This window comes from Ambystoma mexicanum, chromosome 9 (assembly GCF_040938575.1).
Source record: "Ambystoma mexicanum isolate Mex_15411 chromosome 9, UKY_AmexF1_1, whole genome shotgun sequence".
NCBI classification, from domain to species: Eukaryota; Metazoa; Chordata; class Amphibia; order Caudata; family Ambystomatidae; genus Ambystoma; species Ambystoma mexicanum.
This window is the reverse complement of record NC_090931.1, coordinates 151,582,074-151,606,422: the sequence shown is the minus strand read 5'-3', so window position 1 is coordinate 151,606,422 and position 24,349 is coordinate 151,582,074. Positions and strand designations below refer to the sequence as shown.

The 24,349-nt window shown below is 44.1% G+C and overlaps 1 protein-coding gene across 2 annotated transcripts in view; it reads left to right on the top strand.

Annotated features, from left to right (window-relative positions):
• GRIK4 (glutamate ionotropic receptor kainate type subunit 4) overlaps window positions 1-24,349 on the top strand; it is a 2,031,531-nt gene that overhangs the window by 1,701,045 nt on the left and 306,137 nt on the right. For both annotated transcript variants that reach the window (XM_069614332.1, XM_069614333.1), the window contains exon 10: window positions 5,806-5,910. In XM_069614332.1, coding sequence (XP_069470433.1) covers window positions 5,806-5,910 — 105 coding nt within the window. The remainder of the gene's footprint in view (window positions 1-5,805; window positions 5,911-24,349) is intronic.

Sequence of the window (24,349 nt, the reverse complement as noted above, 5' to 3'; positions counted from 1 at the left end):
CCTATAGGGAACAGTCAAGACATTGAGCCCCTGTGCAACAAAGCTCCATGGATGTGGTGAACTGTGGAGACCCTGGTCTGCATTCCTCTCTGGTACACAGTATGTCTGAGTGGCTTGGCAATGGATTACATTTCAAGCAGCATGGCTGCTGGGGTGGGGAACACACTGAGCAACAAAGCTCTGGTGTACTGTACAGACACCGAGCTCCATGGAACTGGTGAACTGTGGAGACCCTGGTCTGCATTCCTCTCTGGTACACAGTACGTCTGAGTGGCTTGGCAATGGATTACATTTCAAGCAGCATGGCTACTGGGGTGGGGAACACACTGAGCGACAAAGCTCCGGTGTACTGTACAGACACCGAGCTCCATGGATCTGGTGAACTGGAGAGACCCCGGCCAACACACCTCTTTGATGCACAGTAAATGTGCTCGGCTTGGCGGTGGAATATATTTCAGGCACCATCACTGTAGGGGCATTGAAGACACTCAGTGTCTCATATCAACTCCAACATGCGATGCTCTGGCGAACACTGCAAACAACCAGCTGCAACGTATATTTTATCCGACATTTTAAGGTAGTTTGGGGTTGTGGAAATGGCGCTCCCCCCCCATTAAAAATGCTGAAAAGAATGTAGTTAAATGGCCACAGTGAGTTTGGATCCGGGGAATTTACATCATCCTAGAAATCATGCGTAAAATGTTCGTGTAAACCTTTTACGCATAATTGTTACTCCACTCTATGTTTCCATTGATTTGTATGGCAGACAGGGTGCACAGTACAAAATATCTGTTTCCTCCACCCTCATCCTCTCTGACATACAAATGCACCAGCATTTATGCTAGCATGACATTTCATGCTGGTGCAAATGCTGTGGATACCTATCGAATCTCCCTGCAGTTTACACCAGCAAAAAACAGGTGGATTCCATAGGAATCCATTGTAAAAGCAGCTTGGAATGCATTTATGGCAGGTGACGAGTACTCAAATTGCACTGCCAAGTGAAAAAGGGAGACATGAAAGCAATTTCTCAAGCAATTTACACTTCCCTTTTGCACTTTGCAGTGCAAATGACGACAATTGCCTGAACGGGGCTGGTTTTCACAAAGGTAGCAGTACTCGTCTGGGAAATGTATACCTGGTTGGAAAACCATCTCCCTTGAGTGATTTCTTAGTGATGGTACTGCCTACCCAGAAGCCGGCTGGAGGTTGAATACACCCGGAGCTAGTTGTGGTAGGGTGTCTGGGTAAATTCATTCAGAGGTGTTGCTAGGGGGGGGCTAAGGGGGCTATAGCCCCTCATCTTTTGGTTCTAGCCCCGGATAGAATTCCAGGAGCTACAACCAAAAGGCTAGCTAGCCCCAAGTCCCGACAGTTTCGACATCAGCGTAGCCCCGGGTCTTATCCAGACCTAGCAACACCCCTGAATTAATTCATAACAAATCTCTCACGCATAATATCGGCCTTAAGTCTGCCATCACAAATGCTGTGATATGATATGATAGTTTATTTATATAGCGCCTATACACAATGTGTTTTAAAGCACTTCAAGGCAAGGGAGGGAACAAGGGAAAATACAATGACATTCTTACAGGCCATGAACAGTAAGGATGTGAAATTAACTATCGTACTCGGCCTGATGGCATTTCAGATAGTGCAAGAGCTAAGACATAGATCAGGAAGGGAAGGGGAGAGTGGGAAGGAAATGGAAACAGACAGGCAACTACCGTACTAGGCCTGACAACATTTCTGGTAGAGCCAGAGAAAAACAAAAGGTGAGGGAGAGGGGTGCAGAAAGGGAGGGGAGGAACAAAACAAGCGACTATCGTACTAGGCCTGATGACATTTCAGATAGTGCTGGAGGGGTGGGGAAACAAGTAAGGGGACGGGGGAGGAGACAACCATGGTCGCTATCATACTAGTTCCAGGGACAATTCTGATAGAGTAAGTGCATAGAAGAAAGTAAGGGTAGGAGGAGAGGAGATAGGAAAGTTAGAAGGGAGAGGAGGAGAGAACAGAGAGTAAGCAGTCAAAAAGAGTGGAGAAGCAAGAGGGGAGAGTGAATACAACTGCAGAAGTCTGTAGTAACAAATAATGCTGCAAGCCAGGATACAAGATGAAGATGGGAACAGCATGATTCAGGGCCACCATGAGTACAAGATGCAAAGGAAGTCCAGCATGAGAGTTGAGAAAGGGTGGCGCACTGTGAATCAATGAAGTCCATTAAAGTCAAATCCAGCATTGGCCACAAGACAGTGATGGTGAAACCAGAATGTATCAGGACAGACTCCTGCAGAAGTAGACTGGAGAAGGGGTAGGGGGAGCAGGGTAGAACAATCAAGCAAAACAGGCAACACCTGTGTGCGAGAAGGGAGGGGGCACAAGGGAACATCACAGGGGGACCAGAGGGGGTGGGGATGGCCTGTGGGGACAGAGCGAGTAAATACATGTTGATGCATGTTTACCTGCAAAATGAGCAGGGGGTTGGTCCCTGGATCCTTCTGGTCCGAACAGGTCCAAACAGGAATTGCCCTTTTCTTTGTCAGCCCTTCGGACCAGGAGGACCCAGGGCGAGAGATGCCCTTGATCTAAGAGTTAAGAGAAGGAAGGAAGAGGCAGGGCTAAGAAGGTGGGTGGTGCTTAGGCCAGGTGACCAAGATCCACTTGCACCTGCTCCCCATCTGCAAAGGAAAAGAGACTGGAGGGCTCCTTAAGTGGGGAAAAAGAGCGGCAACCAGGAAGGCACCATGTAGGCGGGGCTTGCTAAGTGGGGAAAAAGAGCGGCAACCTGGAAGGCGCCATGTGGGGTTCAAGAAGACCCCATTCTTGAATCCATATCGGATACCTGGTGCATGGATGGTTATCTGGAGCGGGGGGGAACCTGGAGTGAAGGAGGAGGGTGAACCACAAATAACAATGTCCCATTTCTAGATTTGCAACATGCAGAGTTCATGACCCCAATGTTATGAGAAATGGGACCTCGGTTAAGATGATGCTTTGGGTAACTAGTTTTCCATTGGCCCTTGTTCTTGTAGCAGGGTGTGTTTTTGGGTTCAATTAAGTACTTGGTCAGGTGTTCTGTTGTATACATTTGTGGAATGCAGGGGTCTGCAATCTTTGGTTCTCCTGATGTTTATGACTGCAGTTCCCATCAGCCTGCGCCAACAGGGTCAATGGTGAAGGATCATGGGGGTTGTAGTCAATAACTCCAGGAGAGCCTTGCGTTGCAGACCCGGGTGTAATGCGCTATCACGATTATTGAGCAACGTGACTCACAGAAGATCTCGTTGTTACACAGCACATTGTACCAATAGGGGTACCCCAGTGATGTCAGGTAACATGTTGTTTGCCCTGCCTCTGTGTGGTTAGGTAAATGGTGCATGACGACTTCTGTGGTGTTGGGCTGTAGGGTGCATGGGGGCCCATGAGGGACTTGGTGTACTAGGGCATCAGTCCTTGTTAAGTAAAATGTTATGTAAACTGCTCATTCTGCTCGGGTAAGCTGCTGCTTAGGTTTTTTAGCAGAATGGGGAATGCAGAGGTCAGTGTTGTTTGATGAAATTGTGTGCAGGCGTAAGCATGTGGGGTTGAGTGGTAAACTGGTGCATGGAGACCCTCGGCCGTTTATTGGGAACAATTGTGAATAATGCTTTTAGAGCATGAGAGCTTTGGAAACTGTGTGCATTGCAACTTGTTTAGTAGGAATGAGTTTCAATGGATGGGGATGTGTGGGTGGAGTGAAATGTGTGGATTTAGTGAAATGTGTCACGAAGGGACAAGGTAAGGTGTGCCTTCAGCAGATCCACGCATGCGCAATTTGGGTAATGCCACGCTTCGGGCTCCACTGCACAGAAATGAGGAGCATACAGGGGCATACAATGGGTGCATTGCATCGCATCGTGCTTGGTGGCATAAGGGAAGCTGGTGCATTCGAAAGCAGCATGCATAAGGTTCTGGGGGAGCGGAAGAGGCTGTGCACTTGGTCACTATGCAGGCTTTGTGAAAGGTTGACTAACAGATCGCGATTATACATTTACTCCGCATTTTTTCCTGTGACAACCGAAAATGTCGATTTTCGACATCCCCATTTCCCCCATATTTGTGCGGTGGGATGGATACAGTATATAAGTAGGTTGGGTTGCAGGGGTCTCCCCCTGCATATATATGCAGTGAAAAGTGGGTACAAATTAAAAAGAAATCGGCTTTTTCAGTTATTACAGTAACAAATGCGCAGTAATCACACAGATCCTCACAGATCATGCCATGCGCGCGGTTATTGTTATTGTGTAACAATCTGCTTTAGGACCTGGGGGAAGATGACACATGAACACAAGCCCCATGCAGAGCACAAGGGGGTGCACACAGTAGGGTGCAGGAGCAGCAGGAGCAGCTGGAACGGGTGGCGGGGCAGGGGAGGGTAGAGGAACTCTATTGGGTTGAGTGGAGTGATCTTCGATTGGAGAGATGTTCTTTCAAGAGTCGGGTCTTCAGGCCCCCCCTCAAGCGTTGCATCGAGGGGCCAGTCTTATCTGCATTGGTACCTTGGTCCAAAGACAGGGCGCATGGCAGGAAAAGGGCTGTCCCCTGATTGGTTCCCTCTGGGTTACGCGGTCAAACGAGCAACGCCACGGATCAGCTCCTGCGAATATGTGGTACTTTTGATAATACTTCGGTTTGGGTAAAGCCAGGAATAGGCACTTGGTGAAAGGAGGCATATTCGGTTAAACTATTCATGGCGCCTTTCAAGGAGGACGTTCATTGGTTGGCTGGCATGTGGACCTCATAAAACGCATATGGCTGAACCCCATGTCAGCATGCACTATCTACATACAGCACGATGCTACTTCCCAGATTGGTTACCGCCTTGTACAGTCCTTGCACATATACAACGATAGGGCGGCTGGAGTAGGCGGTTCACTTGACAGCCACCAAGAAGGTGGTTTATTGATTAACACCAAATATTGAGGCCTTGATTGGTTGACAGTAAGCATATGGGCTGCATTCTTAAGGTCATGCATTGGAGCATTGGCAATGTTAGTTTACAGGTTGGCATACACGCACAGAGAGATATGTATGTTTGCCACCATGCTCGGTGGCCTGGGAAAAGATTTGTTTTTCTTTGATAACAGTAATGGTTACTCTTTGGGAGGTAGTTTACAAGTGCAAGCGGGCCCTGCGTCTTTGCAGGAGGTTCTTACTTTATTAATGCCACCTTGGGACGGTGGTTTAGCAGTCGACACAGTCTACTGGGTGCATGTGTAACATGCGTCAGCGGTTAGCATCATGCGTGCATGAAGACTTAGCGGTGGCTGTTGGTTAGTAAACGCTGTGCCTACTGGTCCTGAGGAATGGCAGCTGTTGAAATGCGCGGCTGAGGTAGTGTGTCACGGGCAGTGCCTAATTTGTAAAAAAAAAAGAAGTGTCAGGGCCCAGATATGTTCTAGCACTGCTGTTGCACTGCCGGTGGGCAGTTCCCCACCCTTGCTGCCACCACCCATCGCTGCTCCCCACAGTGTCGACATATTTGGGGTTACAATACAGCTCACACCTGCTCATCGTGGCTGATGGATGCACTGACTATCGCCACTTCATAATTAAAGTGCGTCTGAGACAATAAGTGCTGGGGCTCAAAAACAAGTGCCAGGGCTGAGCCGTGGCAAACACCCCCACAAATGACGCACTGGCCACGAGGCGATGAGCGCATGTGTTGATGCATTTGAGAGTCTGTGGATGAGTCCCAGGCCAGGGCTGCTGTCTTGTCACCCTTGTTCAGCACGGTGCTGTAACTCATTCTCTCCTGGACAGGTAGAATTGGAAGGTCTCACCGGCCACATTGAATTCAACAGCAAAGGCCAGAGGTCGAATTATGCGCTGAAGATCCTGCAGTACACCAGGACCGGCTTCAGGCAGGTAAGGTCGGCTCGCCACCATTTCCAGCCTCTCGCATTCAGACATGATTTACAGCCCCGGCCTTTGCATCACACGCTGTGCAGCTCCCTGAGGCAATCTGCAGTTATAGCTGTATTATTGCATCTGATTTCAGCCTTTCATGTAAAATAAAGAAACCCCTTAAATTCCAAAACCGGCGAAATGAGAGGAAATAGGCACGTTTCTGCTTGTGCTGCACAGTGGCTTAAAGTTGCTCTTGCGCTCATTTCTATTTTTTTTATTTATTTTTATTTTTTATTTAGCATTTAGTTTCCATAGAAACTGTTTGCCATTGCATAGGCTTATCAAATCAGCAATTAGCAAAATATACAAATAAGAAAGGAGAGTCATCCAATTAACATAAGAGACAAAATGAAAGATACAATAAGAAAAAACTGTGACAAAGCTACAAGCCAGACCAGAAAAATAGAAAAAAGAGGAAAAAAAAATAGAAAAGAAAAAAGTCGACGAAGAAGAATGTCATGGAATAAACAGATAATCCAAACAAAATAGAAATGTAGGTTCTCTTTTTTACTTCAAGTTTAGCATTTCTATGTTCTTCTCTATGTGTCGATGATATAGCTCAATGGGATCATTCCCACTGCACATATTTTATGTTGCCAGTTTTCCATGCTCAAAAAGAGCTGTGAAATGATAATGGAGAAGAGAGAAAATAAATAGTGTGTTGTTACCAGTTTGAGTTTATATAACGGCACACACTGGTCTCATGAAGGTTTATGACACTGTGAGAATAGAATTGTGTACAGAACAGAAGGAGATGTGTTTTGTTGGCTGGTTCTATAGAACTTTACTAACAGTGGTAAATTTTGCTCACTTTGGCTCTCATTATAAGTTTGGTGTCATTTTGGTGGTAAATCTGCTGAAATACCACCAAATGGATTTATTGTTACTGCCACTTTGTCTTGCGCAATTACCTCCAGATTACAAGTGTTGGTAGGCAGTATTAGTCCTCATTTATTGGAGTTCATAGAATTCTAGGGTTATTTTGGCAGAATAACCATTGGCAGTAATTCCACCAGTGGTAATTCTGTTGATTTTTATGTTTTTGAGGGGTAAGGCAACCCACAATTTTTGGCACACCGCCAAACTCATAATGAGGTCCATTGAGGTGATATGACCATAGGCAGCGGGCCGACCCTGCCGGTAATGGCCCCTCGTCAAAGTTAATATTTTAAAAGAAAAAAAAAGAAAAAAAGAAAATCTTGCTTACCTTTTGCCCTGCAACCTCAGAACTCTGACAGTGAGTCTGTTTTCAATATTCATTACGCTGATGTAATCAAAACCGAAAAAGGGCTCCCTCTCAAAGAAGTGGCATCGCAAGACAGAGGTGAGTAAATCTTTTTTCTTTTAATTTATTCTTGCCTTTACCACCCGTGTGTGTTTTTTCGTGGGTGCTCAAGGCTCAGTGGGGTTCAGGGAGGGGTAACAAGTAAAGCACCGGGCGAAGGCACACCCTGAACCTAGACTTATCACAGTGAATACAGCCATGTCCCAAGCTCATCTGGTTGCTAGTGACCTCGCCTAGGGTGCCAATGACAAGTAGACTATTTTAAACATGGCACCTCTCTCCACTGTCAAGCATAGTGTAATTGGAAGTACTAACATCAATCTGCAAATAAAAGGAAAATGTATTTGTGACAAAGTTCTCTGGATATTGTACTGCATGCTTTCTTGTTGAAAATGCTCTTTCTATAATCCAAGCAACATGTTTCAACCCTATTAACATTTGTAGTCTTCATCTGGATAGTTGTTAGTCATTTTTCAGTGAAGTGACCTTTTGTAAGTAATCGGGCTATTTGTTTCGTTATAAACTTGTAGCCTTACAAATAGCAACTATTATGTTCCACACTTTGTGCTATGCGGATCTCCACTATCCTTCTCGCACTGTGAAAAAGTGCAGACATCTGGATGTATGTCTAGTTGCAGGAATTTCTGACCAGTACCACAAGTGTGAAAACAATTGACGGTAGAGGTGACACCCCTAGATGGGTGGAACTCTCTCGAGCGTCAGACATAGAGGGGGAGTCAAGAGGAATTTTCCAATGTAAATTTGTGTCACAAATTCTAAGCTTCTTCATTTCTCCGCAAGAAGACTGTACGTAGTCAATTACAGATTAAACATGTTGAGTATTTCTATGGGTCATTTTTGCACCTTTTCTGCTGATGTGTTTATGTCCTATATAGTTGATTTTTCCATTTTTTTCCACCAAGACCATCGTGCTTTTTGGGGGTGTCATTTTTAGAATGTGCTTCGATCTTTATTGTAACACTTCCTTTTGTTTTCAGCTGTTCTAATATTTATTTTCCATTCCACCTTCTGATTCTTTTACTGGATGTTAGTCCTGACAAATTACAAGGTTCCTCCAGAGACTGAACACACTGTTAATGCGTAACGCAGAAGTTCTTCCGATATGCTTGTACACAAATTAAAACGAATACCTATCAGGGCTTGCAAAATCTACTAGCCCACTCACATTGACAAGGAGATTGTATGAAGGGTGAGTAACATTTGCATTTTGCATGGTACTCTGCCTTGCTGGCGAGTATGGGGATGTTTGAAACAGTTATTTAACATTTACTGCAAACAAATGTTGTTTTCAGTAACTGGCAAATAAAAGTTTCACTGTGCACGGCTGGTCTTTGTGTAGTAACATTGCACCAATATGAATTGTGCTTATGGTGACTTGCACCATTTTACAGAAAGCACTGGTGAATATGTTGTCACCATGGGGCAAGTACATTTCTCTTCGGTCACGTGTGTAAGCTAAGGAACTCGTCTTGCAAGTCTAGTGAGTAGTGAGATTATTAAGAATTTGTGAGACCTGCCTAGTTTCTTATTGCAAACGTTTCAATGTTTGTTTGGCTGTAAAACGCAAAGGCAGTAATTATGTACACATATTATCTAATAATATTTCATAAATTCAAAAACGGAGCATAGAAACACGTAAATACACACAATGATGACAACGTTGAAGTTTTTTCTTCTTTTATGTATGTATTTGGTAGGTCACGTTTGGCAAAAGCCTCACAACATATCCTAGTTTATGTCACACTGACAACATTCCCGTTTCCTTAGCAAGATCTAACAGAGCAATAATATTGCACTTTGATAAAGTGCTTTGTACCAGATTCTTCTCAATTCTAAGCGCTGTAAGAACCGGTTTTCTGGCATGACAGCTCAGGAAGTTAATGTAACTAAATGCACAATCACCTGGATAGCTGTGTTCGGCTTGCAGGGGGCTGGTTTGAAAGCCATTGGGTCCAGCTTAACCCTTCGAAGATCCAAAAATTGAGAACCATCAAATTGAGTAGCGTTAACACCATATATTACAACTCTTAGAAGTGGTTAAGATAAGGCAAGAAGCGGTTTAATCCAAATGAGATTAATACCTAGTTTAACGATGTCCAATTTATCGACCTCGTAAAGCGATAGGGTTGAGTCGGCTTTGCCGTGATTCAAGCCAGGGACTGCAGTTTGCACACAGATCTCTGTGGTCAGTGCTTAACTCGCAGAGCTACCTTACTGGCAGCAACTGTGCGCATCAGACCTCTGCTGTGATTTGCTGCCGAATTCTTACGTTTGTGTGGATCTATTCGTGGACAGGCAATCCTCGTCATCGTTTAGGACATTTTAGAGGAACATTTTTCGTGCATCAGGACCTGAGTGAGATGTGGAAGGTTGTCCTAGCGACAGCTTTACACGTGATCGAGGGAAGATATCAGAGGATTGGAATGTTCTGCAGTCATGATCATCAATTACTCTAATAATGACATTATTTGTGTCATTTCAGTTGAACAGAGATTAGATACTGGCATCATTAAGAGGCAACGCTTTATCTGGTTTTCATTTAAAATGTCCATTAGCTCTGATGATTCTAGTCAACCATCCTCACGTGTGTTGAGTTCTTGCATGCTGCTTGGTGGAAGGCATTTACCCGTGAAATGTAATGCCCCTGTCACTCCTTTTGCTCTCTGTGGCCCACCTCTTCCGCCCTTTCAGCTTAATGACTGCTATTAATTGGGCTGTGGTTTCATTATGAAGTGCTTTGGATCGAAGAGCTCCCGTAATAAGTCATGTTGAGATTTCATTGTGGTGCCGAAAAATGCTTTACACAGTTTAATACAAATGCCTAAAAGATGTGCCTTTGTGGTTTAGAATAAGCGGTAACAGTGAGAATGAGTACCTCGCTACTGTTTTGAAGTTCAGCTGTGCACCGGATAGACGTATCACATTAACTCAATCTTAACTTGTCAACTGATGACTTGGGATTGCCATAGAAATGTTGCTCCGTAGAAAGGAACATGAAAAGCCAGTCACCGGGATTCCGGAATGCTGGCCTCTGAAGAAGCAGCCTAATCCTGCAGCTCCTGGGTCCTCTCCTGGAAGATATAGAATTGAAGATAATGAACTCAAAGAAAAAGATTGAAGAAGCAGAGAATCCAATCCCTAAAAAGCCTAAGCAGATTCTGGTGATGAGTGATACTCCCACTTCTCAGGACATTTATACTCTTCTGCTGCAGGTGGCACAGGATGTCGGCAAAGTCAAAGCTTCTATGGCTGATCTCAAGCTAAAGATGTCCCAGCTGAATTGCAGGATCTCTGAGCTGGAAAGAACTTCAATTTCCATGGGCACTGAAATTGCTGGAAGTTTCAGAGCTTAGAACAACCTTAAAGATGAACTCCGGAAGGAGAAGGAGAAATACCTTGAAATGCATTTGAAGCTGAGAGGTAAACATCTAGGGCTGGTTGGGATTGAAGAAATGGCAGAATCTAATAGTGAACATTTGACCGCCTTTGTGATACAAGTGTTTAGGGACTGCTTCAGTTTTGGCTCTATCACTATAAATGATATTGACCACGCTTTTTAGAGGTGGAAAGAAACTGGGCCCCAGAGCCAGGCATATTCTGATATTGTGAAGTTCAGAACAAGAGAGAATCTAATGAAAGCAGCGAGAATGAAGGGCAGTGTCAGCTTCAAGGGGAACCCAATTTTCCTGTATCCAGACTACCCCAAAAAGACTCTGCTAATTAGAAGATCCTTTAAGGGAGCCAAAGATTTGGCCAATCTTCTGAATATCAAAAATCATTTGAATAAAACCATTGTGCTGAACCTGGATCTCACTGATGGGGAAAAAACTACTGCTGACCCCCAAAAGGCTATGCAATGGCTGGAACAGTTGGAGGGTGAATCTTTTTTTTGTGTTTTTCTTTATTTTATTACGAGTTTATAATCGCCAGAGCGATTTTTACAAGATTTCAAACACAGAAAAAGATAGGAGTGGGAAGGGTGAATCTGCCTTCATTTCATGTTGAGAACAAGTGCTCCTGGCTCCTTTATGGTTATTTTATTTTTTCTCATACTGTTTTATTTTGACTATTTTTTCTTTGGCTTAAGCACGATTGCCCTTTAAAATGGTGCCTACGTGGCTGAGATGGTTTAACGTTACTTTTTGGAATCATAACAGCTTGATATGAATGAAGAGGGCTCTGGTGTTTTCTCTTCATGTGTTTTGCCGTGTGAGCTAGAGAAAAGGACCTTCGCACGATGCTGGATCAGCTAACTTGTGATATTATGCTCTAAACGCGTAGTAACATCGGTGTTGCCAACTTAGCGACTTTGTCGCTATATTTAGTGACAGACGGCAGTCCCCTAGCGACTTTCTTCATGGAAAGTGACTAGCGACTAATGTAGCTACTTTCCTTGGTTTGAAGACGTACACTTTTTTCTATTGGTTTGGAGACTTGCAAGTTTCCAAACCAATAGAAAAGTATGTATGTCAACAAAACAGTAGGAGTACCCCCAATCAATGCCCCCGTCCTTGTAGCCAGGCTCCAGCACAACAAGTCACGTCATGTCACTGATGCCCCCGTCCGGCCGCGAGAGGCATGAGAGATTATGCAAATTAGGCGGTGATGTCATTGAACTACTTTTAGCTACTTTTAGGACAGCCTCTAGCTGCTTTCCGGACTGAGGAGTTGGCAAAACTGAGTAACATTGTAGCGGATTGCAATCACGGCTGCTGAATGTTGGCAGAGTGCGTACTACGCTGCGGTATGCCTTTGGTGCACAGGATGCCGGATGCCTCGGAAACATATGTACGTACTGTAAGGGATATTTATACACTTCTCCTTTCCTTGTTTGAGCATTCACGGGCGGTGACTTTTGTTTTTACTGCAAATCAATCCAGCTCCACAAGTGCCATATCTTCGGCTGGCTATCTACACCCCTTACTCGGATTGACTAAATTTAATGTGAGTTGTACAATGTGGCTTCCCGCCTACACTGTCTTTCATGCACTTGTGGTTTTGACGGCACAGTAATTGGAGTGTATTTGGATATTTCAAGCGCCATTGACATCATTAACAATGGCGTTCGACAGAAAGTTTCTGGCTTTTTCTATGTCCCATAATATGCAACTTTTACAGTGGGGATGTCAGGAGGGACTGCTGTTGTTCTAGTTACGACTTTTCCTTGTCAAATATTCCCTTTTGTCTGTGCCCTCTCACGGCTGTGGTTCACTTCACAAAAAAAAGGATGACTATTGCAACAATAGGTTGTGAAGTTACCCATCCCTTCCGCCATGCTTACTGTTGTGAATGGATCCTAAGAATTCATGGCGGATATCATTGTAATTGTGAGGCTCATTTCAAGGTTTTTTGTTCCACACCTCTGACTTCCTCATATACAACATCTTCAGTGATGGTTTCAAAGGGATCTGTGATGTTCCTGAATGCGACTCTTGTTTGCATAATATGCCTGTTTTGTGTTCTTTCATGGCTATTGTCTGTTAGGTTAAAGGGATGGTATCTCTCATTGCTGGGAGACGTGGGGTTATTCCCTCTTGCACCATGACTGTTGTAGTGAATGTGTCAATAGGTAACACCTAACTTTTGATTTATTGTCAATGTGTTTTTGTTTGCTCGGACATGACTCATACTTTGAATGTATGTCATACCTTGCTTTGCTCTAATCTGTGTACAATTTGCAATCTCCTCTGTTCTTGCTTATATATGGTCTAGTTATACTTGTGAGCCTGCCATTTCAAATGATTTACACATTTTATTTGTTGGCTCATGACTGAGGGGCTACCTTTTATCACTTTGCAGACGCATTCGATTTATAGGTTCTACGTTAATGGGCCGGGATTGCGCATTGTACATGGGGAGAATATTAATTTTTGCTGGATTGTTAGACTGTTCCTCACAGTCTTTCTGATCTTCATTGAATATATATATCACTTGAATTTTACTCTATTCTTTCTTCTGGGCGCTCTTTTTGACATACTGCTCTGTAGCCTAAATATTTCACACAATTTTACGTTTGAGGAGCGGGGTCAAATTATTTTCGGATGGCACCCTATGGTTTTGCTTTAAGGAAATGGTATTATGGGTGGTGTGTTGGTCCATTATTCAGGTGTATCCGCCCCCACAGACAGACTGGACTTCATTGTGGTTATGTAAAAGTAGGCTTGGTTGTCCATCATCATCTGGCCTAATGGACTCTAGTAGTGTACACTAGTGGACGGACTTCTATTATATCTGCTACTCATGTGATGGCCATTTTATTTTCCTCATCAGATTTTCGAAAATACATTCACCTGCCTGTCACAATGTAATTCATGGCACTTGGATATGTTTTCCAAGCTATTGATTTGAATGATGTCCTGCTCCTCTACTTCTATTCCTTTTCTCCTCAAATTGACTTAACAATCTTAGAAATGTTTGGTGTTTTTTGTTTTTATTGTATGGAATTAGTTCTATATTTATGCTGATAAGTATTCATTGAGCCTCATTATAAGTTTGCCGGTACGGAAACAACGGTACCAGTAAGCTTGCCGGTACCGTTGTTTCCAGGCAAACTACGAGGACTGCAAGCGGGTGCCTTTCAGCCTGCCAGGTCTGACCTCGCGGGCAGAACTGGAGCCGCTCGCAGACCTCGACGGATGCACCGGCACCATTCATGAATGATGCCGGTGCATCCGTCCTCCCCATTCCCATTGAGTCCAATGAGACTCAAATGGGAATGGGGGGGAGTAATATTTTCCAGTGCCCGGGAATGGGCAATTACCGGGTCCACTGGGGATGTAATGCCCCGCTAAATACCCATTCCCAGGCCCAGAAAATTCATGACTCCGGAGGCAGCCGTGCCGGTATTTTCTGGCACGGCTACCGCCAAAGTCATAATGACGCCCATTGATGCTTTTATGAATTTAGAGTTCAGGATCACCAGTGTTGCCATCACCTGGTTTATATCGTGTGTATCTAAGAGCTTGATGCATTGTAATAATGATTACTGATCTGTTCCTTACTTCACTCATCCGGTTGTTATAATTATTTGTTTATTGCAACAAATGGTAGATGCTCTAGGATAGACTTGTGTAGGAGATGAAAGGTTTACAGATCTTGATACTTGTTAATAATTTTCACTTCTGGTCTCCGGGTGACTAGTTAGTTGGTACTCCCGAATCTTTTTGTACAGATGTAGAGTCTCTAATTATATTCCTGACTTTGTCTAAGAATTTTATGATGCTTCATAAAGGTATATGGGGTTATTAATAATTGGGTTGGTTATTGAATTAATTTCCCTTTTATTTATTCCTCGTTATTAGCTATCGTTTATGGATTTTTAGATCTGAGAATCAATATTGTATTCCCAGTGGTTTATGGAGGCAATTAATAAAAGTAGTGTGACGTTTTGGGTCCTCTGTTTTTTGGTGACACATTTAGTTTACTGCTGCCACTGTCTATATTTTATATATATTTGCACTACATCTAAATTGGGGCTATAATCCCCAAATTTCGACTGGGTCTGGAACATGCGTTTCATTTCAAACCATTCTAGATCAAGCATCTTTTGGACCAAAGTGGTGACGGTCACCAATGGTAGCAGGGAATCCTCTTCTCTCCGCCTCCATGTAGATATATTTTTGCTGTGTTTGGCCATGATTTTGCTTTGTTTGTTTTGACATTTTAGGGTCTACGTAGGCAATAGCATAGATTTGCTCCCAGTAAGGAGAGCCTAAGGAGCATATTTTCAATTTTCAATTTCTATTTATCTATTATTATTGTTTGAGTTTAGTAGTGATTAGGAGAGGGACCTGGGGCATAGGACCTGTTAAATGTTTCGTTCATTTTACAAGTTGAAGGCTGTGTTGTAGCATAGCGTTTTCCTATGAGGGCGGGTGTGGGGTTGTTTTTTGTTTTGCTTGATACTGAGACTAGTACTTGTTCTTGAATGCACTAGAATGGATGGAGGTGTGATTGGAAAAAGTGGAAATTAATTGTGCTTTGCAACCTGGAATGTTAATGGGATTAACAATCAGGTCAAGAAGAAAAATACTTTTAACTATTTAAATGACATGAAGATTGATATATGCTTCCTACAAGAAACTCACTTATTGAAAGACGAAATTGGCAGCTTGGAGAAGGAGTGGGTTGCGAGAGCTCACGGCTCATCTTTCAATTCTAGATCTAGAGGTGTTGCTATCCTAATTCGCAAGAATGCACCTTTACAGGTCTCGAAAGAATGTTCGGACAGAGATGGAAGGATAATAGCTTTATAAGTTAAAATGTAGGGGGAAGTTATGACCCTTTGTAATATTTCTGCACCTCGTGTAGATGACGGGTCATTTTTCAGACGGGTGACGCAAATGATTCAGGATTTGAATACACTGAACTTTCTTTTGGGAGGTGACTTTAACATGGTGATGGATCCCTCTTTAGATAAAAGTAAGTGCATAACACATAGGAAAACCAACTCTCAACACTTATCGCCTGAGGCTCTCATGAAGGAACATAACTTGAAGGATACCTGCAGACTGCAACATCCGTCTGTAAGAGAGCATAGCTTCTATTCAGCTGTTCATGATACTTTTTCAAGATTGGATATGATGCGCACACTGCTGGTAAAATGACTGAAAATTATCATTCTAGCAGAATCGGTAATATATTAATAACAGATCATGCACCGGTGTTCATGCACTTAATGCTAGATTTTGATCTCTGCAGGACATTTACTTGGAGGATGGACACATCAATCCTTCATGATGAGAAGATCCTGGAGAAGATCGTTTCAGAGGCTGATCACTTTGTGGAAGAAAATCACTCTGGGGAGCTTAATGCGAAGACTGCATGGGAAGCTTTTAAGTGTACCATGCCAGGAGTGATACTTGGTTTATCCAGCAGTAAAGAAAAAAGAGACTTGTGAGGGAAAAACAAGACTTGGAACTAAAGATTGGTGCCCTATCTAGGGATTTGATAACATGAAAAGCCCATCCTGATAACTTAAAGGAACTTCGGAATCTGAAAAAAGAAATGAATACTGTACTGACTGAAAGAGTTGAAAGAAATCTGTATCAATTGGGATGGTCCTATTTTGAAAATGCACCGACTGAGGAGAATGAACTCTGAAAGAGCCATAGCATCAAACACTCAAACGGATTGGCCACGTTTAATACCAAAGAGATTAATGACATTTTTAAAGATTATTACATGAATTTATATAGTGATGTACCTGGAGTGTCTGGGGTGCAGGATCGTTTCTTTGGGAGTCTAGATGTCCCTAAGACCTCAGATGTAGATCCAGTATCTCTTGAATCAGTTGAAGATTTAAAGAGAGCAATAAGTAAATTGAATACAGGAAAATCACCAGGACTGGATGGACTCCTGGTTGAATTTTACAAGACCCTCCCAGACTCTGCCCTCCTATTGATAAAAGATGTGTTTGAATCGTCAAGAAGAGATGGCCTTCTACCCCATACGACAAATCATGCCATGATTTCTTTGTTTCTCAAGAAAGGGAAAGATAAGAGCCTACCATCAAGCTATCACCCTATTAGCCTAATGAACACTGACAACAAAGTACTATCTAAGGTTCTTGCTTTGAAACTCGAAATTTTACTTCTGAAATTAATCCACGAAAATCAGCCTGGTTTCATTCGAAATAGAAGAACTTCGAGTAACATACGTAAGGTAATCCAAACGATTTCTCAGGCCATGGATTCTGCAGAGGATATCATGGTGCTATCTCTGGATGTCGAAAAGGCTTTTGACTGCGTAAATTGGGATTACATATACTCAGTATTACGTAAAATGGGCCTGAGTGAGTGTTATATATCTTGGATTACTCTGCTATATGCTAATCTGATGATGGACATTAAAACCAATGGGCTACGGTCAGAGTCTTTCAAATTGGAGAGAGGTACTAAACAAGATTATCCTCTGTCGCCGCTTTTATTCATCATTGCAATAGAACCATTGGCCATTGCTCTCAGATCTGAGCGTGGTTTAAGCGGAGTAAAGTGCTGGGGACTGGAGCAGAAAATGTGGTTCTACGCTGATGATCTCCTATTGGTCTTGTGGGATCTGGAGATATCACTACCCTTGGTGATGGAACTTTTATCCAGGTTCAATGAGGCATCCAGATATAAAATCAACTGGGCCGAATCTGTAGTAATGCCATTAACGTTTTCGTGTAATAAATCTTCGATCATGCCTCTGGACTTTAGGTGGTGTGAGAAAAGATTACGATACCTGGGCATTTTGTTGACTCCTATGATTGAGGATATGGTGGATGAAAATCTTAAGGAGCCTTGTCGAGACTTCCGAATGGGTTTGGAAAGATGGACTATCCTGAATTTGTCGTTATGGGGGAAAGCAAATGCCCTTAAAATGACCTCTGCTCCAAAAATCAATTATGTTCTTGGTATGTTACCGTTAAGGATTGGCGCCCACTATTGGAAAGAGTTTGATTGGTTGATTCAGAACTTTATCTGGGATCGCAAACCCCCTAGACTTAAACTTTGGAAACTTTAGATACCTTTGAATAAAGGAGGACTTGGGGTTCACAATTTCAGGGCTTATCATCTGGTATTTATGGCCCATTTCATTGTGCCATTTCTTAACGAGAATCCTGATGGTTGGACTATTGCAGAGGCGGGTCATGCAGGTCCACTGACCCCTAGACCAATCTTATCCATGACAGCAAATCCAGGAAGCAAAAAGAATCCCACCACTGAATTCTTACACAGTGCTTGAAGAGCTTTACTTAGCCTACTGGGAAATGATGCCTTAAAGGCACCAGATGCCTCTATTTGGCTTAATGCTGGGATTAGAGACAGTAGAAAAACACTATTTTGGTCAGAATGGTTTCTGAGAGGAGTCAGGTGGATCGGAGATCTTGTGAAGGAAGGGAAATGGCTCAAGGCCAACGAAGTGAGGGCAAAATGGGATATTTTAGGCTTTTCAATCTCAGCCTATAGATGGTTGAAAAAGGCAGCGGGGGAAGTGGATTGGGCAAATGGATAGTATCTAAATCTTTTTACTATCGACTCGAAAAAGCAGGAAGGTGGTCTGGCCAGCAACGTTTATATGTTTATTGTTGCAAGATATAGAGAGAATTACTTATTGCGGGAAGAATGGAGCCAGAGGTTGGGGAGCGATATTACTGCTGAAATCTGGCAAGGAATGTGCAAAAATGTCAATCTTTGTTCAATTAATCTGGGATTAAAGATCTAGGCAAATTTAAATTCTAAACAGGGTATATTGGAGCCCTGAACGGTTGTTTAAAAGAGGTCTTTCTGATTCTGATGAATGCTGGGGCTGTGTTCATCAGGTCGGTACTCTAGAACACATGTTGGAAAGCTGTATAAGAGTGCATGGTTTCTGTCGAAAATGTGCACATATGAGTAAGTGCTTGGTGAAAGAATTGACTTTGACTTTAAGACGATGATCCTGGGTGGGTATGAATTGCTGGAGGATCTGACAAATTCTCAGAAAAAGTGGCTTCTTAGGGGCACTGCGATCGGTAAGAAAATGATTTTCCGTGGGTGGAAATCTAGGGTCTCTCCTTCTGTAGAGGATTGTATTAATGACATGAATTAAATCGCTGACATGGAAAGGACAATCTTCAGGTGGGAAAAGAGATTGTTTTTGCGAAAATATGGGGGAGGTTCTTGGACCTGTACTAGTTTCACTAGGTCTTGTTGATATCATCACTTGATGGGTGGGTGGCGGGAAGGGGGGAAATATGAATTGTATAGATTTAGATTTATTGTATATATTTTGATTTATGTTTATAGTTTGCACTGTTTTTCTAAAGGATGTATTGCTCTTGTTCAATTTCGATTTTTTCATTTGATTTACATTTTCTACGTGTTTTTCTGAAAAAATTAAATTAAATATTAAAAAAATGAAAAGCCAGTCACCACTTTACTGATATCTGGATTACTGCTGAGGGAGCAGTACTGTGTGCTCACTCTGGCAGTGGGCATTGTGACATCACAACGCAACTCTAATGAGAGTAGCAATGTCATATTACCACTGTGGGAGGGACGTGGCCAATCCGGTGGCCTGGAACATGGGCGTCATCTGCCAGGGACTGACCATGATTTCTCTTAGCCACCAGCACCCCAAACTCGTGTCTCTCCTCACCGCCAATTCCATTTTACCCCGACTTAAGTTACCTGTGTGCCGTGCCACTGAATCCATGTCCCCGACAATAGAAATTGTAAAGGGAATAATAATTCCCCTTTCTGTTGCCCACCATCTTTGTTTGTAGTTGTTTTTTTTTTAAAGGGAATGGGGCACTTCTGTAAGTTGTGGCTGCAATGTCCCTTCAAAAGAGACTATTAGAAACAGGCCTGAGCCCTCTCTGAGGCCCTTGCATTACTCGGATCTACTCTAGGCTCAGGCTTGTTGGTTTTCAGCGGCCTTCTTCACCCCCCGAAAGTAAGGGTGATAGCTTAATTATTATTACAGGTGTAGATTGGAATATTTGGGATAAAGTGCCCCCCTATGCCATAGTATAAGGATACTGCAAGTCACCAAGGAGATCTGTAACCATATTGAGGAACAAGGCCAAAGGTCATGGAACTCCAAGATGATTTGCAATATCCTTTAAACATATGGTGCAGAGTAATGTGTTCCTTATGATATGCAGTCACTGTGAGGAATTGCCACCTGGCAAGAGTGCAAAGCCCTGGCTTCTTTTCTTTTTATTAATACATAGAATGATGAGCGTAATTCCATCTCCAAAAGGGGTCATCTGCCAACAAGGTTCCCCCTTTCTGTTGACTCCATGCCAAAAGCATAGCGCACTTGTGCCCCACCACTTAAGTAGCCTGATCCATGCCACTGGCTCTACTCATGGCACAGAGCAGGCCCGAAGACCATGAGATGCCCACTTGACAGCCACAGAGACATTCAATTCCTGGCGGGGAAGAGGCAGCATTTAAGATTTGCCCCCCCTGTACTCAAAACTGTGATGATCATGGGTGGCCCATGCTGGTGGCAGGGTAAACTCAAAATAAAAGCTATGCCCACACTTAGGCATAGTGCATGGTGCTACTCATGATCATGGCCGCCACATTCCAATTGATGTTGCACATGTGCCAGCTCCTGTGAGTCCGCTCTGCTGTGGAAGGTGATGTGTATTCTGATCAGCCAGGTGTAGGCCACCAAATGGCAGGGCGAGAACCTGGAGGGATGGGCTGTGACGAATCAACTTCCGGGACACCAGTGGTCCAGGGATGAATATCGGTTTCTAAACCATCAATCAATCGCACACCTCTAGTACACCAGAAGGGATCCGGTCAGATTGGAATACAAGTGAATTATAAGACCTCCTTGTCCAATTTTGGTAATGTGGACAGAACGGCAGGCTTATCTCCGCAAGGTCGTAGATCGTTGGTTAGTTGCAACACAGCGAAAATACAATTATTATCCAATGATAAAAGAGACTGTCCAGTAAAGGTTGTATAAAAATATCTACGTTATTATTGCTACAACAGACAGTTCTAACACACTACAAAGTACAGCCCACCCTGTAAAGGGACACAGAGTACAGACAGTTTCATGAAGGAAATAGGTGCACTCTGGATACTGACAGGAGGGTAGTTGGTAAAGTAATCAGTCTTATAGTTCAAGGTTATTCGGTTCCAGCACCAAGGGGGCAAATGGTCATAACTGTCTCTAGAGGCCTTCAGAGAAGGACCATGGGGGCAGAACCACAATGTACCTGGTGCTGAAGAAGTTCTTGGTACTCGACAGCCTTGAGGTGGTTCCAGGGCGCTTTGCAGACATTGAGGCAGAGTTAGGGGTGGCAGACAACTGCAGGTAACAAGCGGCAGGCAGTTCGGCAAGCGAAGCTTGACAGACATCCGCAGGCTGTCCAGCGCGGTGGCTCAGGGGCAAGAATCGCTGTCTCTGTGCTGGTTAGTGGATCTGGAATGCTAGTCGAGGCGGTTCGGACGACTCTTGGGACTGCACCTGACAACAGTCGGCGGTGCAGCCTGATGCTGTTCGAGGACTCAACTGTCTCGAAAAAATGTCCTTAAAAGAAGGACGCTGGTTGATGCTTGGGTGGCACTCCTCCTAGCTTCTTCACAGGGCTTGTGTCCTTTCAAGGCGAAAGGCCCAAAGCTCAGGAGAGTGATTCCTGGTAACAGCCTTGTCCTTTGTCCAGAGACTCTCCAGCACTTCCCACCTAGGAAGCTTGGTGGCAAAATCTAGCTGGGCACGCTGTTTGCTCACTGAGTACTGGTTCTGGAGCTGCTGGATGGGTTCTCTGAGTCCGGTATCTCCCTTTGTTTCCTGTGAGATGTTTAGGGGAGGGATCCTGCTTCCCTCTTGGAATTCCTAGGCTTCCTTCACTGGTGTAAGATGTAAGGTTGACTGTACCTTCAGCTCGGGTCCAAATTAGTCCTTCTTCCTACTCCGTTCAAAGTCTTCAGATGATCTGCTAAGTGAGAGGTTCAGCCCTATTTTAAAGCCAAATGGGCCCCAGTTATTGGTGCAGGCTAAGCCTACATTAATGAACCAATCCTGGGTCCCCACCAACAATCTTCTGTTATGCATGAGGTCAGGACCAGAGTGATCTGCAACAAGACAGACAAGGGGGCGACAACATATGCCTAAGTCCCACCCATCTCCATCTCTGTTATAGATCAAAGTGTCTCTCTGGTTAACTGAGCCCTCTGTGACTCTTGATTAAAGTGCAGAGTTCCCTTGAACTTTGTGCTGGGAGCAGACTTCATGTCTCCCCTAAACCACATACTTCTCTCCTCTGAAAGGGGTCAGCTCTGCAGGGGTTTGCCTACGGTAAATAGTGGACCAGACATGCAATTCACTGCTTTTCATACAGAGGGGTGGGAACTAGCTTCTGGGTGACACATTGCATACCAAAGAGGTGTTAGTCCCGCCTTCCTGTTGTCTCTTCCGGCAACCAAACCTCTCCTCTAGGCTTGCTTCAATTATCTCGTTAGTATGCAATGCCACCAGCTGGAGTACAAAAGGAATGCAGATCCATGGAGCCTTTACTATTTAAATTAGGCTGACCATGATGGAGGAAGTGTGCCTTCTCCCCTCCTTGAGATGCTCTGATGTACCTGGGGCTGTCCCATTCCAGCTGAATATGACAGGGGAAGACGGCACCTGTAGGCTGTGTCTTCCCAGAGTACATGTGTCTATGCGCTTTGTGCGGGAAGCAGATGGACTGTGCGCAGAATGGCCTCACACAGTCCTTGGAGGTTGATCTCCCATCATTCATTTTCATTTATCAAAAGGTGAGCGCACTCTCCCTGTGTGGATGGTTGAATTCCTTACATGGGCCATCTCTTTAAACTCTTTGTGAGAGACAGTAACACTTTCTGCCCGAGACAGCTGCAAAGCAGGCAATTGTTCTGTGCCCGGGCATCAAGGGAACACACTCATTTGAAAGCAGTAGCCTCACACCACACACCAAAGTGCTGCATCTGTTAGGGCCTTTATTCGCAGTGAGAAGGGAAGGGGGAGGGATCATGAAAAGCATGAGTGTTCTGGTCAAGGAAAGGAGGCTTCCACCATCTTGATTGTCACAGTCTCCCTTTCCCTTTCCTGTCCCCTCCACTTCCTCTGGAGCAAAGCACTTTGGGAGTAACATCAGAAGGACAAAGTCCACTCTGTTCTGTTAAAGAGCGGGGATCAGACCACTAAAGCAGGCTAGATTTATTCCAATCATCTGAGGACTTTGGCCCTTAAAAGAAGAAGTCTTGCACTCCTTCCAGGGATTCACTCATTTCCTCCCAGATGCTTTAGGACCGGCGATTAATTCTGAAGATCTCACTGGACTTCCTTTGGGAGAGTTGTAGTCAGCCTTAGGTGAAGAAGGAATTATCCAAGACAAAAGCAAAATATGTCCCATACCACTGCCATTGCACATCAGGAGTAACCTCTGCTGTGGATCTGGACCTACCACTTTGCACTGGAATCAGCCAGTCTGCTAGCACAGCGAGTAGGATGCAGCTTCGAAACCCGGCATGGCCAAACTCAGCCTTTCATCCTTCCGAGGTCGATAAATGAGCACCACACACCGTGGGTAATAATAAGCAGCGCTCAGATCCCTGAGGGTTTGTAATGCTAAATTATTATTATTATTATTAGTAGTATTATTATTATTAGTATTATTAGTATTATTATTATCTCCTGAGCTGTGAGAGCAGACCCTGAACAGAACAATCCTATCCTCAAGTCTCCCTGTTTGGGTCTCACAGCAACCAGAGGACCAGACCACATGAAGATCTCTGTTTGCTGCAACAAACTGGTTGCTCTGTGTTCCCTGGACCTGGAACAAGATAGAAGTCACTGGTGCTGGTTGCTGCAATCCTCCACCACATTGAACATTCCTTGCACCATCGAGCAGCTTGATACTGCATTGTGTACCAGCCAACGATCATCATCGGGAAAGCCTGAAGCGATTGCTCAATGCCGGGACCTGAACTGAATCACTAGAGAGTCCCAAGCTGACCCTAACTGCAGGTTTCAACCATGGCTTAGGCCCAGCTAGTCCTTGAACTGCCACCTCATTGATTGCACATTGACGCACCCTAGATCACCACTTTGATGACCGTCGCTGCTGACTCGAACCACTGGAGGAGCATTACGCATCGACCCTTTCTGGTGACAAAATCCCGACTCTGCCTAGCCAACTGCAAAGCGTTCCTGGGACCGCCCGACCTGCATCATTGAAAACCAGTCTTCTACTGCACAGACCACCTGCATCCGCCCCTACTCGATGCCCACTTGCTGCAGGTGCCTCTGCGATCCTATGTGCCCCAATTTAGCCTGATCAGCCCGCATCTACATTAGGACCCAGAATCCAGATACTGTTGACTGTGAACATCCCCTCAGTCCACTTGTGCCCTAGAGATGTGTTACATCACGATTGCTCCTGTTTTCAACATAATATCCTTTTTGTGGTTAGTAATTTACCCACTAACCCTGGAATTATGCCTAGACAGCCACTTTCTCCAGTCTGTTACATCTTCTCTGTTCTTCCTCTGGGGCGGGTTTTTGTACAGTTGTTTCTGTTAGTTCTACATGCAGATGGTGAGTTTGATTAAAGTATATGTATTTTTTTTATAG